This window comes from Ostrinia nubilalis, chromosome 11 (assembly GCF_963855985.1).
Source record: "Ostrinia nubilalis chromosome 11, ilOstNubi1.1, whole genome shotgun sequence".
In the NCBI taxonomy this organism is placed as follows: domain Eukaryota; kingdom Metazoa; phylum Arthropoda; class Insecta; order Lepidoptera; family Crambidae; genus Ostrinia; species Ostrinia nubilalis.
Window position 1 is genome coordinate 596,989 of NC_087098.1, and position 19,772 is coordinate 616,760.

Here is a 19,772-nt window from a genome sequence, read left to right on the forward strand (position 1 = left end):
GAATGTATTCATTAGAATAAGCATACCCTGAAGAAGAAAGTGTATTGAGAAAATTTTGATGTTTAATTCATTAAAATGCATTTTTATCATGTCTAAGATAGTCAAAATTCGAGAAAATTACTGCAAGAAAACAGGTCACATCTCATAATCTAAAAGTCATTTGGCAACATAAACTACTTTATACTTAAGAAGAAACATAGTACTATTATTGTGTGAAAAAGAAAAAAATATCTATCTTCAATCTTCAAATGAAAAATTAATTTGAAAATACTATAAAATCGGGTGCATCAAATGGCATAAATCAGTCGTGCTTTGGCACTCGTAGACGCCGGATCTATGTCAGTTGACTGCCCACTGACGTATATGCGTCACGCGTGATTTTTTCGTAAATTGTAGTATGATTGAGTACTTTTGATCCGCAAGTATTTTTAATTTATTTGTTTAGGTAAATCGGACTTGTAATTTATTTCTTTTCAAACTTTTTATTATTTTACTTACAGAATATGGGTAGAATAGATAAAAGATATTATTATGGTATCTGTTTGGTCAGGAAAAAATAAATGACTAATAAAAATTTTAACAGGGTGTCAAAACATTAGTCTATGCTATTGTATTTCTACCAACATAAAATATACTCTTCCTTACTAATAAAAGTTGAATAGCGTCTGTATGGTCACACAACGCTTCGTCATGTTTTTCCGAAAGTTCAATTACTGACGACTGAATGAAAGAAATGGTGCGTAACTATTCATCTGATATTAAACGTTTAGTAATAAAGGGGTAGGTCAGGTAAATGGCAAATCCACCAGCGGTCGCTCGATGACACTTAGACAAATAGTTTTATGAAACGTCAACTAAGTTGGTTAGGTATTTGTATTGTAGATACTTATACAAATGAACGTATAAAATGAATTTATTTTTAAAAGTATAGGTACAGGGTGGAAACGATAAGTGATTTCTCTTGATTTTTAATTATACAAGATATCGAGAAACTGTTTACTGTTCCTGTAAGTGCTTCATGAGCTCTTTAAAACAATAACAATAAATAGGTCAAAGAATAAACTGGATCTATGCGAAAATTCAATGTTTCCGAATTTCATACTAAATGTATGCCGCCAGCCATACCTACCATATTAGAAGTGTTAATTTTTTAAATTTAAATTTTTAATTGAGTAATATATAATAATCAAACAACAAACTCGTAAATTGCATTCTTATTTAAATTATTTACGGAAAACATGATTTTAGGTTTAACTTGCTACAATATCATCAAGAGATACTAACTAATAAATACTAAATAAACAGATAAAGGGGACGGCATTAAGACACTCAGAATTCTCAGAAACCATTGATTTCGTGTTTGTTTGTAACTGTATTAAATGTATGAAAGCTGGAAATATAGGTTTTTTGAATAGATTCAGTTCGTTCTTAAACATATATTGATGCCGTTTGCTAGGTCTCATGAAGCACTTTTTCAGTAAGTAACCATTTGTTCGACATCTTGTATACCTAGTATAAGAAATATTCGAGTGAGATCACTTATCGATTATTTTCGTCATCCTTATTTGTATTAAATTTAATTAAAATACACTAAGGCTGAGATGCACCACCTAACTTTGACCCTAACTGACAATAGCCGGTGTTTTATGTTAGACAGATTTTTGACATCCAAAATTTTGATGTCAATGTTAAAGTAAGACGGTGCAACACGGCCTAACAAATGTATCGTAGACAGTACTTTTTATTTTCTTCATAAATCTTTCTTTTCTTTGTAAAGCTATCTACAAGCTTTTATTTTCTTTGACATCTGGAGTTGTAAATCTTGCAACTTAAAATTTACTTACTTCCCGTTTTCCCATTGAGCTGAAATTTTGCATGTCTACACAGGCATGCAAAATTTCGTTTCATTTCGCACTAGGGGAAAGTAGTACGAGTTGATCCCCTGGGGTAAGATGATCTTTCGCGATTGTGCTGAAACCACTAACGTCATTTAGATTCTTTCACTGGTAAAACATAGCTCTGGACATATCCCCGCCTCAGTCAAATCGTAATGGTGGCGTAAGCGATACATCGAATTTGACGAGAAAAAAGAAAAATTGTGTACTTCTGATCTAAAATAGGCATGACTTTGAGCTTATGTTACTTTTATTCAAACAATGTTAAATGTAATTACTGTTGTCGTTAGGCTTTCTATTATGTTTAATTTTAATATTTTGGGCATAAAAACGTAGCCGCGTACTTGTAGATTATTTTAGCAAATATTTACCAAAAAGTGGGACTTGGGTTAAGATGATCCCTTCTTATATGTACAAGATGATCCCTGGGAATTAAAACAAAAAAGTCAATGGAGTAGGTAAAGGGAAGTGAAATAAAAGAAAGAGAACTTCATATAACTCACCTGAGTCTGAAGGAGATGATACTGAGTGGCTGTACTGAACAGAAAAGTTTTCAAGCGATACCAAGGGTGAAGGATGGATAAAATGTTATGCATGTGGAAAAAGGGGCCATAAAGCATGTGCTATGGTAGAGGGTGATGAAGCAGGTGAATTTATTTGTGATATATTCAACACAGCTCCAGCCAAAAAGCGTTTCAATTATTTAAACGCTTTTTAGCAGGTACTAAAACAGAATCAGTTATTTTCGTTATTTAATTCGTAAATGTTTTTCTTTTCTAACTTTTTAACGATTTGTTCGCATAATTAGGTACTCCGAAAGGAATAATAACCAGAAAAGAATACATCATAGAACAGAATCATAGGGATCATCTTACCCCTACCTGGGGGATCATCTTACCCACAGGGGTGTACAAGATGATCACTTTGTAAGGTTTTGCAAAAAATGAAATATTTTAATGAAACCTGAATTAATTTCTGGTTTTGAGTATAAGGAAAGTTGGATAGATAAATATACTAGTAGTAATCGTCTTTATTTTTGGTTTACCTTGAAAAATATGTATTTTACAGCGATTCCCGCTTAAGGGGATCATCTCGTACTACTTTCCCCTAAATAATTTAATTTACACGTGTTTTCATGCGATGGCCAAGTCAATATATTTATGTAAAACGTTAATGATTTCCTGGACTGGACTTGGTATTACATGGATCTCACAATTTTTTACCGTAGAACAACTGAGTAGTGAGACTTGGTTTTTTGACAAGTATTGTTTTTGATGGGTTTGTATTACAGAACGCATGTGTACCTAATGGGATAACTGTTTAAAAACACGATTAGATAAATTTTGCTCTATGGATAAAAATCTTAAAGTTACCTCTGATTTTTTTGGCATTATACGACCGTGGTTTATAATAATAAATTCTATAAAATCACAATGATATCAGTATTTACCTCTTTGATTTCCTGACTAGTTTAGATTTACAAAAACTAAATATTTATTATTAACTTTTAGATAATAATTTGAATGGCGCTTACGATATTTAGTTACGAGCTCTTTGATGGACACATGTATTATAGATAACGTTTAAAAAATGGCACGCTCGTTTTCATACATTTCATTCTATTTATTTAACCTATCCATATTTATGTGCGGAAACGTCACAAAATCAGAATAAATTTTAATTTTTCCATCCCGCATCATAAAAACTAAAAAGTCAAATTTAAATAGTAAATATTTTTCATAAACAAGCTTTTGATGCTGTAAAAAGAATAAAATAAAACATAAATTCTCTCAAACCCATCAACTTATTACTTTACTCAATTTAAAGACTAAAAACTTGTCGCGGGATTTACTAGTGTAAAAAATACATTAATTACGTAACTTGATTTTAATTGCTAAAAGTCAGATCTGAGAAAAAATCAAATAGGTAAATTATACATTATTTCTTTATTATTATGTATGATGTACTGTCTTAGGTACGATACAACTACGGATTAAGATCGTTTAGTCGACGCAGCGTTGAAATTGTACAGATAAATGCAGTTTGCGCACTCACTACGCGACGTCAAGCAATAAAAACCTAAAATTCGAACGCCAACTTTTTGCTACAACGCTCTTAAGGACTCGACACATTACTAATTGAGAACTAACTGAGAACCAACAAAGAGAAAGTGGACTGTATTACGAAGTTATCGACATTTAAACTATACAAACTTTATAAAACGAAATAAAAATGAAACAACTATGAAACAAAAACGAAACAATTATTTACAGCTATTTTACGTTTTCTATTCGGAGGCCGTCCGTCGTGCACAGAATGTGTTCTAGATTTTATAATTTACCCCATTTTTTTTTTTCATTTACGAACCACAAGACGTACCATGAGTTACCATCCATGTTCAGGATCATTATTCAAGTATAGCGCCTTTAGTCTGAGACATCGGACCATATGACCGCACCGATCCCACGCACAGTAAAAACAGCACTTTAGCACTAAACACTAAATCAGTGCACGTTTTATTTTCAAATAAACAATAGAAAATCAGCCTCTCCTTGTGCAGACGTAGACACTTTTTGGTGTCCAGGTGCTTTTCCTTGACACCATACTGTTTCCTGTGATGGGGCACCCTGTCGGTAACAAAGTGTCTACATTCACGCAGCCCTTTAATACATTCGTCTGTATCCAGGAACATGGTCTATCGGAGAGCCGCGAGGAACTTGAGGTGCGCCCACCGCCGGAGCTGGGCAGCGCGCGCCTGCAGCCGCTGACCGCCGCGCACCGTGCGCACTCCACATCCTGCCTCGAGCTGGCCGAGCCGCACCCGCCGCTCGCGCATAGAAACAGGTAAATAAATAAATAAAAATCATTTATTGTTTCCCACAACCAAAATTTAAAAGTTACAATTAAAATTAAAACTAGAGTAAATTAAATACAGGAAACAAAAGGCCATGAGGTTCAGCTCAAGCTGCCTCGAGAGCAAGTCCCGGGCTGCGCTGTTTTTCAACCTTGCCCAGCTCTCTGAAGGTGACAGTTGGAGCAATTCGAAATGGCTAGCTGACATAAAAACTATGCATCACTGTTACCGTGTTTGCCTGTGTGTGTGTGTGTGGTGATATACAGAAGGTATAGCTGGGGGTGGAGAGATAGAGGGTGATACCAGAAAAATACAAATGAGTAGGTCATTCATAGAAACGCACGGGTGCGGTTTGTATGTGAACGCGCCAACACGTATGCGACGCACTGACAAAATTTAGCGGGGAGCCACTCGTGGTTGCGCCGAATTTTGTCAGTGTGTGCGTGCGCGCCGTATACGTATATTGGCGCACTCACATACAAACCGCTCTCGGTGCGTTTCTATGAAGATGACCTACTCATTTGTATTTACTCGGGTGATACTGAAGGTGGCAGAAAGGCATCGAGTTTCTCCATACCTTTCCATTAGTTCACCAGTTCCAGCAGTTTGCAGTTGTGCCCTTTATCTTAAGGCTTCCACAGACCAAACGCGGGTCAGAAGCAGTGCGGGTCAGTTGCAGCGCGGCTGAGGCACACTGAAACAGCGCAGTTTCAAAGCAGTTGCAACGCGGGCGGTTGTCAAAAATTTCAACGCGCTGCTACCGCCTTGCGTCCGGTGTGTCATGCTAATATGGCCGCCATAGTAATACAACGGCGCGGGCCCGCTTTCGCGCCGCTTCTGTCCCGCTCCCGCGCCGCCTCGTTTGTCGTTCGGCAGTTGCAGTGCGGCGCGGTTGGAGCGCGGGCCCGCGTTCAAATTTGGTGTGAAACACTTCAAAAGGTAGCATTCCATACGAAACTCAGTATGTTTGCAGTTAAAGTAAAATAGTACCTATCTGTAAACAATAAAAATAAGTACCTTTTCTAATAAAAATATGTATCATTTCCAATTTTTTCCCAAATATTGTCTCTCACAGTATTATCTTTATAAGCTTGAAGTCTCGTATCGAATACAGGTGCGTTTTTACTTACTAATTCTATTAAAATTTCGTCTTCGTGCGAAGAAAACACGGCCATTTTGCATCTGTCGCGCCACGGCACTGCCTTGTGAGCGACCGAGTCGCGCGACGCAAGTAGCCGGCAGGCCACGCCCACACGTCGCGCGACTCGGTCGCTTGCATCCGTCAGCACTTCCTATTAATTCATATAAAGCAGTGGGTCGCGGTCGCCGGTCGCGGTCTCGAGTCGCGGTCTCGCGTCGCGGTCGTCTTGATCCGAATGCTACCTAAAGAGTTTCTTGTATTACAACTTGCGCGGGCCCGCATTCAAACTGCGCTGCATTGCCCCGCGTTTGGTCCGCCCAAGCCTTTATAGTTTTTGACCGCCAACGTCGCTTCCAGAGCGCTGCTGCCGTCGTACCGGCCGGCGCCGGACTACGAGACGGCCGTGCAGCAGAAGCACCAGCAGCAGCGCCTGGCCGCGCCGGGCCCGCCGCGCGGCTACGGCTCGCACCCCGATATGCAGCGGCTGCCCTACGACCGGCGCGCGCGCCCCGACGACTACTATGCGCTCGACTACCGCGCGCCCTACCCGCTCGTGCCCTACGTCAACGTGTATGAACAGAGTGATGCGGCAGGTACAAAAGACACTTAACTTCAGTGATATTCTATTTATTGAGAAGATAATTTACAACCATGTGCACACACTTGAATGGTAGGAAAAAGAGACCATAGAGAGGGGCCATAGAGCATACAACGCTTCTGGGTTGCCAGATAACGTTATTAAATTTTTACCATACACCCGCCCCATTGAAATTACATTTCAATCTTCAAACAAAGAAGTTAAAGTTATTAACATTATTATATTGCAAAATGTAAGTTGTAATGTTAATAGCTTTAACTTCTTTGTTTGAAGATTGAAATGTAATTTCAATGGGGCGGGTGTATGGTAAAAATGTAATAACGATATCCGGCTCGAAGGACCATGAACAGAGTGATGCGGCAGGTACAAAAGACACTTAACTTCAGTGATATTCTATTTATTGAGAAGATAATTTACAACCATGTGCACACACTTGAATGGTAGGAAAAAGAGACCATAGAGAGGGGCCATAGAGCATACAACGCTTCTGGGTTGCCAGATAACGTTATTAAATTTTTACCATACACCCGCCCCATTGAAATTACATTTCAATCTTCAAACAAAGAAGTTAAAGTTATTAACATTATTATATTGCAAAATGTAAGTTGTAATGTTAATAGCTTTAACTTCTTTGTTTGAAGATTGAAATGTAATTTCAATGGGGCGGGTGTATGGTAAAAATGTAATAACGATATCCGGCTCGAAGGACCATGAACAGAGTGATGCGGCAGGTACAAAAGACACTTAACTTCAGTGATATTCTATTTATTGAGAAGATAATTTACAACCATGTGCACACACTTGAATGGTAGGAAAAAGAGACCATAGAGAGGGGCCATAGAGCATACAACGCTTCTGGGTTGCCAGATAACGTTATTAAATGGCAATGCCAGATTTTGTATGGAAAGTGGCGTCTTTTTTTTTCGCGCGGCCATCGACCAAACTTTGTTTTTTGATTACAAAATAGTGTAATAAACCAAACTTACTATGGCATGTATACCTCTAAACTCAGTCTGAACTGAGTTACGAGCAATAGAAGTTTGATGATTTTCATACTAGATTTGCTTTTTGTGCGCAAGTTTTGTAAGAAATTGCAACAAAATATTGCGCTATTTTTTATTGCGCTGATTCTGCTCCATACTGATGTCTGGAGCCTTTAATGGATGGTATTGTTTGTTTACACATACAATCTCACTAGTTTGTTGCAATTTCTTACAAAACTTGCGCGCAAACAGCAAATCTAGTATGAAAATCATCAAACTTCTGATGCTCGTAACTCAGTTCAGACTGAGTTTAGAGGTATACATGTCATAGTAAGTTTGGTTTATTACACTACTAGCTGACCCGGCGAACTTTGTTCCGCCTTAATGGCAATAAATAAGCAGTCTTTTTTTTATTTCGAACGGGATAAAAAGTATCCTATGTCCTTCTCCTGGCTCTAAACTACCTCTCTGACAATTTTCAGCTAAATCGGTTCAGCCGTTCTTGAGTTATAAGTGGAGTAACTAACACGACTTTCTTTTATATACAGGGTGTTAGGTAAATGGGTATATGAGCCGACACTAGCCCATGTTAACATGGGCATGTAAATGGTATGGTGAAGTCAGAAAATTGATATCTTCATTTTAATTATTTTAATTTTCATACAAATCAGATTTATAAAAAATATTTTGTATGAAAATTTAAAAAAATAAAATGATGACATCAAATTTCTGACTTCACCATACCATTTATATGCCCATGTTAACATGGGCTAGTGTCGGCTCATATACCCATTTACCTAACACCCTGTATATAGATTTTGTAATCAAAAAACAAAGTTTGGTCGATGGCCGCGCGAAAAAAAAAGACGCCAATTTCCGGCATTGTCTTTTTTACCAGTGTACAAGCCGCCGCCGCCCTATCCAGCGTCCAGCTCCACGCCCGACTTGGCCAGCCTGGCGCCGCCGCGGCCGCTGCTCGCCGTCACCGGCTCCAGCCCCGACCTGGTGTCCGCGCGCTACCTCGTGCTCGGGCTCCGCGCGCCGCCCTCGCACGGCACCTACGGCGACCTGCCGTCCGTGCTGGTGGGCCCGCGCGCCTACGACGACAGGTTTGTCGGCCGTTTGGTGTAGTGGCAGGCCTGTTCATCTCCGCGAGTTTACATCGAAAACAAAACACGCACGATGGCCCACCTACAGGATACTATTCGACAAGGCCTCACATACGAGCGAACATTGACTCACGCACGCGTATTCTTGTGTATAAAGAAAATGGTGTACTAAATACTGTGCAGTATTTAACTGCCTAAATAATAATAAAAACACAAAATGTATTTTTTACGTTGCCTCAAGACACTGAGAGGTAAATAAGTAGTTAATATTATTCATGATAATTCATGCTAAATCATGTATTTTCTCCGCCATTTTCCGCAGTTTGACACCTCACGTCACATCATTTTACCGAAGTCAGCCCTATAGCTTCGGCGCAGTGCCGATCACTGACGTTTGTCAACAAAATGGTGTTTGACTCTTGAGACAGGCTAAATTACACCATATTGTTAATGACATTGAGCATACATTTTTTTAAATACCTTCGCGAAGTAAAACTTCTGTACGTAGTACTTATTATTATTCTGTGGTAGTGGTTCGAAACGGACTACTATTCCGGAGGTTGCGGGTTCGATTCCCGCACAGTACAAACATTTGTGTGCATGAACATATTTGTTTGTATTGGACCGGGTGTTTTCTATTAAAACTAAAAAACTCATTAAAACTCATTTATTTCTGTAAATAGGCTTAAAAAAAGCACTTTTACACGTCCCAGTATTAACCCTACCACTGCTTCAGGACAATAAATGGGCCAGTGCTGAGAAGAAGCAGCGCAAGAAACTCAGTCACTATTGTCAGCCTCTTTTTCAAAGGTTTACATGTTTTAAAATGTAAATAAAATAAAGTTATATCCCAAACATTTTTATCTTTTAAATAATCATCGACTTTATAGTAGCCCTTTTTCATTAAGGTACTTTTAATATGTGCTTTGAATTTATGAATGTATAATATGTATGTATTTACAAAAAAAAAAAAAAGTATTTAAGTATGTTTATATCCGTCGTCTAGTACCCATAGTACAAGCTTTGCTTAGTTTGGGACTAGAGGCGCAGTGTAAAATGTCCAAGGATATTTATTTATTTATTTATTTATTAGGTACCGCGCGCCCTACCGCCGCCCGGCGCCGCCGAGCGACCACGAACCCATCTACGAGAACGTGCCGCTGCCCTGGCAGAGCGAGCGCAATATCGCCATGCGGGACCGAGCCCAGAGTTTAACGACGACGGATGAAATCGCGAGGTTGAACGAACGAAACGGCAGCCATCCCGCCATAAATAACTACGGAAACCTGAACACCACGCTGAACGTGCCGAGATATCACGTGCCGATGAAGATCGAAACGCCCGACAGCCACTACGTGAACGCTCAAATAATAAAGGGCGTCCGCGAGTCGAGCGTACCGAAAGAAGCTTCCAACCGATCGATAAACAGGGACGAGTTTGAAAACGTGACGCTGGCGGTCGACCGAATATCGCTGCGGCAGGACGAAAAAGAGTGCGACGAGACGCCGTATCAAAGCCTGTCGCCGCATCGCGTGTCGAACAACAACACGATAAACAAGTCGGACAACGTGACGTCGATAAAGATCAGCGATCAGTCGGCGTACGACCGCGGCGGGGACATGGCGCCCGAATTATCGAGCTCGACGAACTCGGAGGCCAACGAGACGAAGACGAGTTTGAGCAGCAAGGAGAAGAAACGGCGGCGCTGGGGCGTGTTCATGGGCCGCGGGGCGAAGCCCGAGCTGCGGAGCGCCACGCTGGGCCGCGACCGCGCCAAGCCCGCGCCGCAGCCGCCCAACAAGCACCGCTGGTCCACCGGCCTGCCCAAGTTCCAGCCGCTACCTCCGAGCATTACCAAAGAAACTTTGGTGAGTCTTTTGTTTATTACATTTTACAAGCTTTTATTTACTTTCACCTGTCTAGTGTCTGTCATCAAATCTTGCAACTTAAAATTGACCCACTTCCCGATTTTCCATTAAGCTGAAATTTTGCATGCATGTGTAATTTTCTATAATCTTCACCTATTTCTATCTTAAATCAGGCCTGTTCATCTCCGCGAGTTTACATCGAAAACAAAACACGCACAATGGCCCACCTACAGGATACTATTCGACAAGGCCTCACATACGAGCGAACATTGACTCATGCACGCGTATTCTTGTGTATAATGGAAGAAAATAAAGAAATTGGTGTACTAAATACAGTGCAGTATAACTGCCTAAATAATAATAAAAACACAGAATGTACTTTTTTAAGTTGCCTCAAGACACTGAGAGGTAAATAAGTAGTTAATATTATTCATGATAATTCATGCTAAATCATGTATTTTCTCCGCCATTTTCCGCAGTTTGGCACCTCACGTCACATCGTTTTACCGAAGTCAGCCCTATAGCTTCGGCGCAGTGCCGATCACTGACGTTTGTCAACAAAATGGTGCTTGACTCTTGAGACAGGCTAAATTACACCATATTGTTAATGACATTGAGCATACATTTTTTTAAATACCTTCGCGAAGTAAAACTTCTGTACATAGTACTTATTATTATTCTGTGCTTAAATATAGGTTGATGCTTTTGACTGTCGAATTTCAATATTTAGAACGATCGCAGGACAGAACCCGTCACTGAGATTGAACTAAGTTTTGAGCGTTGTTTTGTCATACAAACTTTATCAGTTGTTTTCCCACAAAATGTGTTTTTCTTTTCCATAAAACACCATTGTAAAACTGTTTCACCTTAAAATTGGTAAATATTTAAAGTTGTTACGTAAATTAAATATGACTTTGTAAACTAACAGTCACAATAGTTGCAGAGATTAGACAATCGTTCGTTATAATTTTATGTTGGCGACACGTATTAATTTCGAACAGATGGCATACGCTGCAGCGATAAGGTGATTTCATCTGGTAAATGATGAGCCAAGTGGTGTGTCACTCATGCCGATTGCAAGTTGTGTTGATAAATAGCTATTCGTAACATGCAGGAAATGCGAAAACAAACAATATTTAGGCAACAGCTCATTTGCCAAGTTTTTTATTGAAATTTTGGTATGAATTGATTTAAAATGATGAATGAATGTTTATGCACTTATTGAATATTGTGGTTGTTAAAATAATATCTTTGGGATGAGATTTTGTGGAGGGTAGTTAAATGAAAAGCATATGTTGCTATTTAAATGCTTATCTAGTCATCATAATACACACTTGTTTCAGTTTATCATAGTTTTTATCAGATTTTTTAGTCTCCACTGCAAGAGCTTGATCCTCTCTAATTTAGGCAAATGGACGATATTGAGTTCGGTTTGGGATTGAGTAAATGAATGACACTATCTTCTTCTTTGCCCTAGACCAATGCTACTCAACTCCAGGCCCGCGAATTATAACTGGCCCACGCAAGTATGGTTTGATCTTACTAATTGAGTATTTATTGCGCTTGTCCTGAGAGTAACTGAAATAGGAAATATAAGTGGCCCGTCGTTAACGATTGAATCTACCGTTTGGCCCGACTTTTCAAACTACTTAATTTGGGGTCGGCTCTCCTCGTTAAATTAATGACACTATCATTCATGTGTATCAAACAAAACTACGCTCCATATATTTCAGTGCCAACTCCTCGAGCGGAAGATGTCAGATGAACAAGTGGCATTCGCGTTCGAGCGGCTGCCCAAAGGTCGCGAGCGCGGCGGCTCCGTGCAGACGGCGCTGCTGGCGGAGCACGCGGCGCTCAACGGCGGCGCCGACAGCCTGCCCTACGACGACAACCGCGTGCGCCTGCGCCCCACGCCCGCCAACCCGCACGGCTACATCAACGCCTCGCACGTCACGGTAGGTGGCGGGGCTCCGCAGACGGCGCTCAACGGCGGCGCCGACAGCCTGCCCTACGACGACAACCGCGTGCGCCTGCGCCCCACGCCCGCCAACCCGCACGGCTACATCAACGCCTCGCACGTCACGGTAGGTATAATATAATAATATATTTAATATAATATAATAATATATTTTATTGAACTTTCAAGTAAGTACAAGAATTCCTCTTATAAGTAAAGTGTAATTTACAATTAAACATCTCAAATAAATGATGGATGAGTACTTTCATACCCACATAACTTAACAAGAGGTACACGTTGACAGCTAAATAAATAAATAATAAATAAAAAATCACGCACGCGGACGCGTTGTCAGTGTGAAGTGCCGCGCGTGTTTTCTATACAGACTGAGGTACTTGCATACAATGATTAAATCTGTCGCCCCGCGCTCCGCGGCGGAGAGCGGCACAGTGTGATAACCGCCTTAGTCACAGTTTATAAGATGTCAAATCCCACTGATATCTGACTAGTTACTTGCTGCACTGGTTTGACACCATTATGTGTTTGTGATTTTGTAAACGCTATCTCAAGAAGGCGACCGCCTTTATTACTATTTGCGAGGAAATCAGGGTATTTTTGGTAATCCACATCTGCTTTTATTTTTTATTGTATGGCCGTGTATTCAAGAGATTGCCTGTTTCTAAGCTACTCAATATGGTTCGGCTCGCGACGGCGAATGCGCCTCAGGACGCGGCGTGCCGCACTTGCTCGGGTAGAGGCAGCCACTCGTCCCGAGACTGTTTCTATAGTCTGGTCTGTGAGCACGTAGAATTTTGTCCAATGACCCCAAGCTACCCATCCTTATCGCTCGCGCGTAATTATGTTGCTATCGCGCTCGCACACTCACTGCGGGTGCCAGTCGCACAGTCGCGACAGCAATATAATTACGCGCGAGCGATAAGGATGGGTAGCTAGGGGTCATTGGACAAAATTCTACGTGCTCATGGACCGGGCTTTAGATGATGTTATTGTTCGTTTCAGCCAATTGACGTCCATTGCTAGACAAAGGCCTACCCCAAGGATTTCCACAACGTTAGGTCATGCGCCGCCCGCATCCAGGCACTTCCCGCGACCCGCGACCCTTATCAGATCTTTGGTCCACCTAGTGGGGGGCCTTTCCACACTGCATCTTCTGGCTCGTGATCGCCACTCGAGAATTTTTCTGCCCCAGCGGACATCAACTCTATGAGCTATGTGCCCTCCCACTGTCACTTGATATTAGCAATTCTGCGGGCTATGTCAGTCACTTTGGTTCTCCTGCAGATCTCCTCATTTCTAATTCGATCACGCAGAGAAACTGAGCATCGCCCTTTGGGTGATCTTGAGCCTTCTTCTGAGACCAATAGTATGTTAAATAGGTATGTGTTTATGATATTGTATACGCTTTATTGCTGTTCTTTTCTAAATGAGATTAAAAGTCGTAGACTGTGGCCGCAAAAACATGACCGTCATATTAATTTGTTGTATGGTTTTAACTATCGTAGTATAGTTGAAGTTAATTGAAGTTAGTTGAAGAGCACGTCGAGAAGAAAAGATCTCCAAGATGTAAAGTTTATATTGTAGTGAAATACTGACAGAGTTATCGTGGCAAATCTTTTCTTGAGTAGTAGTGTTACGTGGGATGGTTGTTGACGTACTGAGTTATAACAAAGAAAAATACTTAAATAGTAACTAACACGCGCCCAAAAAGTGGGACGCAAACGTAAGCATAAAAGTAAGTGCAATGTACGATGGCTTGCCCGTACATTTGTATCAATGTTACGGTCAAAGTGATAAATGCGAAAATTATGAATAATTACCGCATGATTTGGTAAATGTGATTATTGTGAGGTAATTTATGTGTGTATAAAACTAAATAGGCGGCTTAGGGGTGGCCCAAGGGCCACCCCCGCCGCACCTTAACCTATTTTTCACTTTAAATCAAAACATTATGTTATAGGCATCATGGAAAAGTAATATTATGCAAGAAACATTCAAAACTCATTATGCCAAATTATATTAATATATGATATCAAAACGTTCAAAAGTTTGGCTGTACACGAGCACGTACACAAGATGTTGTTCTCTTTTATGAAATTTGTTAGTACTAAGGTTGAATTATTAAATAATCACTGTTAAATGTGATTAATTTATCACTTTTACCGCGACTGTCGGTAATTATTCATAATAACCGGTTATTATTTATAATTTTCAATTTATCACATTAACCGTAACATCAATACCAAATTGAAACCAGCGTAAACACTTCCAGATGACGGTGGGCAGCACGCAGCGCTTCTACGTGGTGATAAAAGTGGGCGTGGGCGCGCCGGCGGGGCCGGGCGGCTGCGGCTGCGGCTGCGCCGGCGTGTGGGACTGCGCCTGGACCGTGGGCGCGCGGCTGCTGGCGCTGGTGGGCGGCGCCGCCTGCCCGCACTACCTGCCCGCCGGCCGCGCCGCGCTCGAGCTGGGCGGGGTGAGTGGAGAATGCAATCTCGATCTCGCGAGATCTCGAAATTGGCGAGATCTCGCAGTATGGGCTAGTTTCCTAAAAAAAATTTTTTAGTCCGTCATGTTTAATATCAAAAAATATTGGACACATATATTTTTATTTGTCAATCTAACAAATATTACGTAGTTATGGTGCGTTGAAGTTCCGCACGACGTCACAACGTGCGGCACTTTTATGCACGCATTGACGTCACGGGCCTCTTCTTATGAACTTTGGCGCGCTTTATCTCTTTAAATTTTTATTAGTTTGAAAAAGTGAAAAATACGTGTAGAGTATTTTTTGATAAGTTAACTGATGGACTAATTAAAACTCTTGCTTTTTGACCCAGGAAACATCCCTATTGTAACGCCCCTGGGTCTGCGGGTGTCTGTCTATGGGCGACGGTAATCACTTACCATCAGTGTAGCTAGCACGAAAAACTTTCGTCTTCGAATCGTTTGCGTATTCGAAAAAATTCAATACCCAGCCTTCAAAATCAACGATAATGTGACGATCTCGACTGTTAAAATTAGTCCGTTCTACCATTTCTCATACTGAGTTCACTTTAGGTCACGTTCACAGGGGCGCTGTATAAGTTTTCATACTAAATCTTTTGATGGCGATTCGAATACGCAAACCATTCGAAGTCGAAAGTTTTTCGTGCTAGAGGTACAGGTGATCCGTCTGCTCGTTTGCCTCCTGTCACATAAAAAAAAAGTATTGTAATTTATAGTCTCGCGGGATCTCTGAGTTTGAGCACAGAATAAGTAATAGTACAGATACAGAAGGATTACTCCGCAAGACGATTTAAATAAATGCGAGTCTTGCTACGACGCGATACAGTGGAATTCAGCTCGCACAGCACTACGTACCTACAATTTTATTCACCTACAAGTTTTGTCTCTTTCTATCGCGTGCCTCTGCACTCTTCTTACGCTATTAGGGTTGCTGTCTAGTGAAAAAATAATAATTAATCTACTTATTTGTAATGACCTACGTATGTAGGTAAGTATGCATTCATTATGGTAAACCCTGGGAGAGGCCTTTGTCCAGCAGTGGACGTCATTTGGCTGAAACGAACGAACGCATTCTGAGCAGTAGTCATGGTAGGTTAGGTTCCTATACTATCCTAAGAATTATTGATTACCTACATGGCCAACATACCTTTCAGCATCTTTGGGAAGCGAAAAAAAAGATAAATCCGGTAGATTTCTTTTTGAATTTAAACACCCGAACGCCGCACAATAATTTTTCTTTCTCTTTATGTCCATTTTTAAATAATACTTCGATCATAGAATTAGGTACTACAACGCACGCCAGCGTCCTGACGGGCGCGCGCGTGACACTCGACTGATATAATACCCGCCGGCGGGGCGCTTCGCTGTAGGTAATTATCGGATGTACCGCGCGGAGTGAGCCAGGCCTGCTAATATAAACGTGTATGTCCCTTGCAGTGCGTGGTATCCTACGTGTCCATGTCGCGAGCCAGGCGCGTGCACTAATGTAGCCCTTATGCTCATTGTTATAAGAGTGTATATCTCTTGCAGTGCTGTCTTAAGTGTCATAACCGGACACTGTATGCTAAACAAGCACCTATACAACATAGGTGTCACAGACAGCCCACTGTGCAGGGGGTGCATGGAGGCAGAGGAAACACCGCAGCGTGTGCTCATGGAGTGCAGTAGCGTGGAAGAACAACGGGCTCAATTTCTTCGATCACCATCGTCGCTACAGGAGGCCTGTAGCAGCCTAGACGGGCTGCTCGCCTTCTGGGGGGATCTGGGGTGGGGAGTAGGAAGATAAACCACAAATCGCGCACAATGGCCCAATCATGAGGCTAAGTGCGGTATTCGATTGCCCTGCAAAACTAACTAACTAACTAACTATCCCTTGCAGTGCGTGGTGTCTTGCGTCTCAGTCTCACGGGCCCGCTGGGGGGCCTCGACCCGGGTGCGGGTGTCCCGAGGGGGCCGCGCGCGACTGCTGTGGCACGTGCACTACACCAACTGGCCGGACGGGCAGGCCGTGCCCGACGCTGCTGACTTTCTCAGTAAGTAGCATGTTCTTAACTTAGCTATGCGTATGCGCAACTTACTGATATCTTAATTTGATCATCGAAATTGATCGAATTGCGAGCTTGCTATGAAAGTCGTCGCTAGCGAGTACGTCAAAAAATTTATGAAGGTTTTGGTTCTTGAAAGTATCTCACTCATTATTTCTGTTTCTATTTATTATTGTTATATTGAATATGCGTGCTGAATATTAAATAATGCAATTTCGTAAAAAACCTACGTAACTGTGTGCAGCAAATAAATGTTTACTTAGGCGTGATTTCATATAAAAAATCCCGCGCGCAGACGCGTTGTCAGTGTGAAGTGCCGCGCGTGTTTTCTATACAAACTAAGGTACTTGCATACAACGATTAAATCTGTCGTCCCGCGTACCGCGGCGGAGCGCGGCGCAGTGTGATAACCGCCTTACTTATAAATTTACGTGTTCGTTTTGCGTACAACAAAGTACCCATCCTAACACGGACTTAACCAATCACCATGTCGCTTCCCAGGTTTCCTCCTCGAAGTGAACGGTCTCCGGCTGGCGTGTTCAGCAGAAGCGGCGGCGGAGGGTGACTCGCGGGGCGGCGCCGGGGCCTGGCCGCTGGTGGTGTGCTGCTCCCGCGGGCGCGGCCGCAGCGGGACCGCGCTCGCCGCCGACGCGCTGCTGCACATAGTGGACAACAACCAGGTCAGCCGGGGCACTAGGGCAGCAGGACACGGCTCCGCCTGGCAGGCGGGGCGGGGCCTGGCCGCTGGTGGTGTGCTGCTCCCGCGGCCGCGGCCGCAGCGGGACCGCGCTCGCCGCCGACGCGCTGCTGCACATAGTGGACAACAACCAGGTCAGCTGGGGCACTAGGGCAGCAGGACACGGCTGCATATAGTGGACAACAACCAGGTCAGCTGGGGCACTAGGGCAGCAGGACACGGCTGCATATAGTGGACAACAACCAGGTCAGCTGGGGCACTGGGGAAGCAGGACACTACTGCATATAGTGGACAACAACCAGGTCAGCTGGGGCACTAGGGTAGCAGGACACGGCTGCATATAGTGGACAACAACCAGGTCAGCTGGGGCACTAGGGCAGCAGGACACGGCTGCATATAGTGGACAACAACCAGGTCAGCTGGGGCACTAGGGCAGCAGGACACGGCTGCATATAGTGGACAACAACCAGGTCAGCTGGGGCACTGGGGAAGCAGGACACTACTGCATATAGTGGACAACAACCAGGTCAGCTGGGGCACTAGGGTAGCAGGACACGGCTGCATATAGTGGACAACAACCAGGTCAGCTGGGGCACTGGGGAAGCAGGACACGGCTGCATATAGTGGACAACAACCAGGTCAGCTGGGGCACTGGGGCAGCAGGACACGGCTGCATATAGTGGACAACAACCAGGTCAGCTGGGGGCACTAGGGCAGCAGGACACGGCTGCATATAGTGGACAACAACCAGGTCAGCTGGGGGCACTAGGGCAGCAGGACACGGCTGCATATAGTGGACAACAACCAGGTCAGCTGGGGCACTAGGGCAGCAGGACACGGCTGCATATAGTGGACAACAACCAGGTCAGCTGGGGGCACTAGGGCAGCAGGACACGGCTGCATATAGTGGACAACAACCAGGTCAGCTGGGGGCACTAGGGCAGCAGGACACGGCTGCATATAGTGGACAACAACCAGGTCAGCTGGGGCACTAGGGCAGCAGGACACGGCTGCATATAGTGGACAACAACCAGGTCAGCTGGGGGCACTAGGGCAGCAGGACACGGCTGCATATAGTGGACAACAACCAGGTCAGCTGGGGGCACTAGGGCAGCAGGACACGGCTGCATATAGTGGACAACAACCAGGTCAGCTGGGGGCACTAGGGCAGCAGGACACGGCTGCATATAGTGGACAACAACCAGGTCAGCTGGGGGCACTAGGGCAGCAGGACACGGCTGCATATAGTGGACAACAACCAGGTCAGCTGGGGGCACTAGGGCAGCAGGACACGGCTGCATATAGTGGACAACAACCAGGTCAGCTGGGGGCACTAGGGCAGCAGGACACGGCTGCATATAGTGGACAACAACCAGGTCAGCTGGGGGCACTAGGGCAGCAGGACACGGCTGCATATAGTGGACAACAACCAGGTCAGCTGGGGGCACTAGGGCAGCAGGACACGGCTGCATATAGTGGACAACAACCAGGTCAGCTGGGGGCACTAGGGCAGCAGGACACGGCTGCATATAGTGGACAACAACCAGGTCAGCTGGGGGCACTAGGGCAGCAGGACACGGCTGCATATAGTGGACAACAACCAGGTCAGCTGGGGGCACTAGGGCAGCAGGACACGGCTGCATATAGTGGACAACAACCAGGTCAGCTGGGGGCACTAGGGCAGCAGGACACGGCTGCATATAGTGGACAACAACCAGGTCAGCTGGGGGCACTAGGGCAGCAGTACACAGCAGGTGGTAGGAGCGGTAGAACGTGACCGCAGCGGGATAGCGCTCGCGGCTGATGAGACATCAACTGGGTCAGGAGGCTACTCCGAAACGCTGTTTACGTAGTTTCGGGACTATCTGTCAACATCACTGATGCTGGCATATCGCTTTGTGAGAAGGATGGCAACATACGTTTTTCATAGTTCAAAAAAATATATTTGTTTATGCTGTTCTGGCAACAACCTGTCCTGGTGCTCTCGTATCAGACGACCTTCACCATGTCGGTCTACTGCGTAGAAAGCCTGCGCACACTACGTCTTCCTTTCTTGTCGTTTTTGTCTATTAGAGACAAGTATAACGCTTTTTAATAAT

General features: G+C 43.5%; 1 protein-coding gene across 1 annotated transcript in view; it reads left to right on the forward strand.

Moving 5' to 3' along the window:
- LOC135075956 (tyrosine-protein phosphatase non-receptor type 21) overlaps positions 1-19,772 on the forward strand; it is a 38,834-nt gene that overhangs the window by 14,112 nt on the left and 4,950 nt on the right. The window contains exons 4-12 of the mRNA XM_063970403.1: positions 4,582-4,739; positions 6,248-6,483; positions 8,370-8,580; positions 9,674-10,448; positions 12,182-12,532; positions 14,696-14,899; positions 16,811-16,964; positions 17,478-17,537; positions 17,674-17,807. Of these exons, the coding sequence (XP_063826473.1) occupies positions 4,582-4,739; positions 6,248-6,483; positions 8,370-8,580; positions 9,674-10,448; positions 12,182-12,532; positions 14,696-14,899; positions 16,811-16,964; positions 17,478-17,537; positions 17,674-17,807 (2,283 nt within the window). The remainder of the gene's footprint in view (positions 1-4,581; positions 4,740-6,247; positions 6,484-8,369; positions 8,581-9,673; positions 10,449-12,181; positions 12,533-14,695; positions 14,900-16,810; positions 16,965-17,477; positions 17,538-17,673; positions 17,808-19,772) is intronic.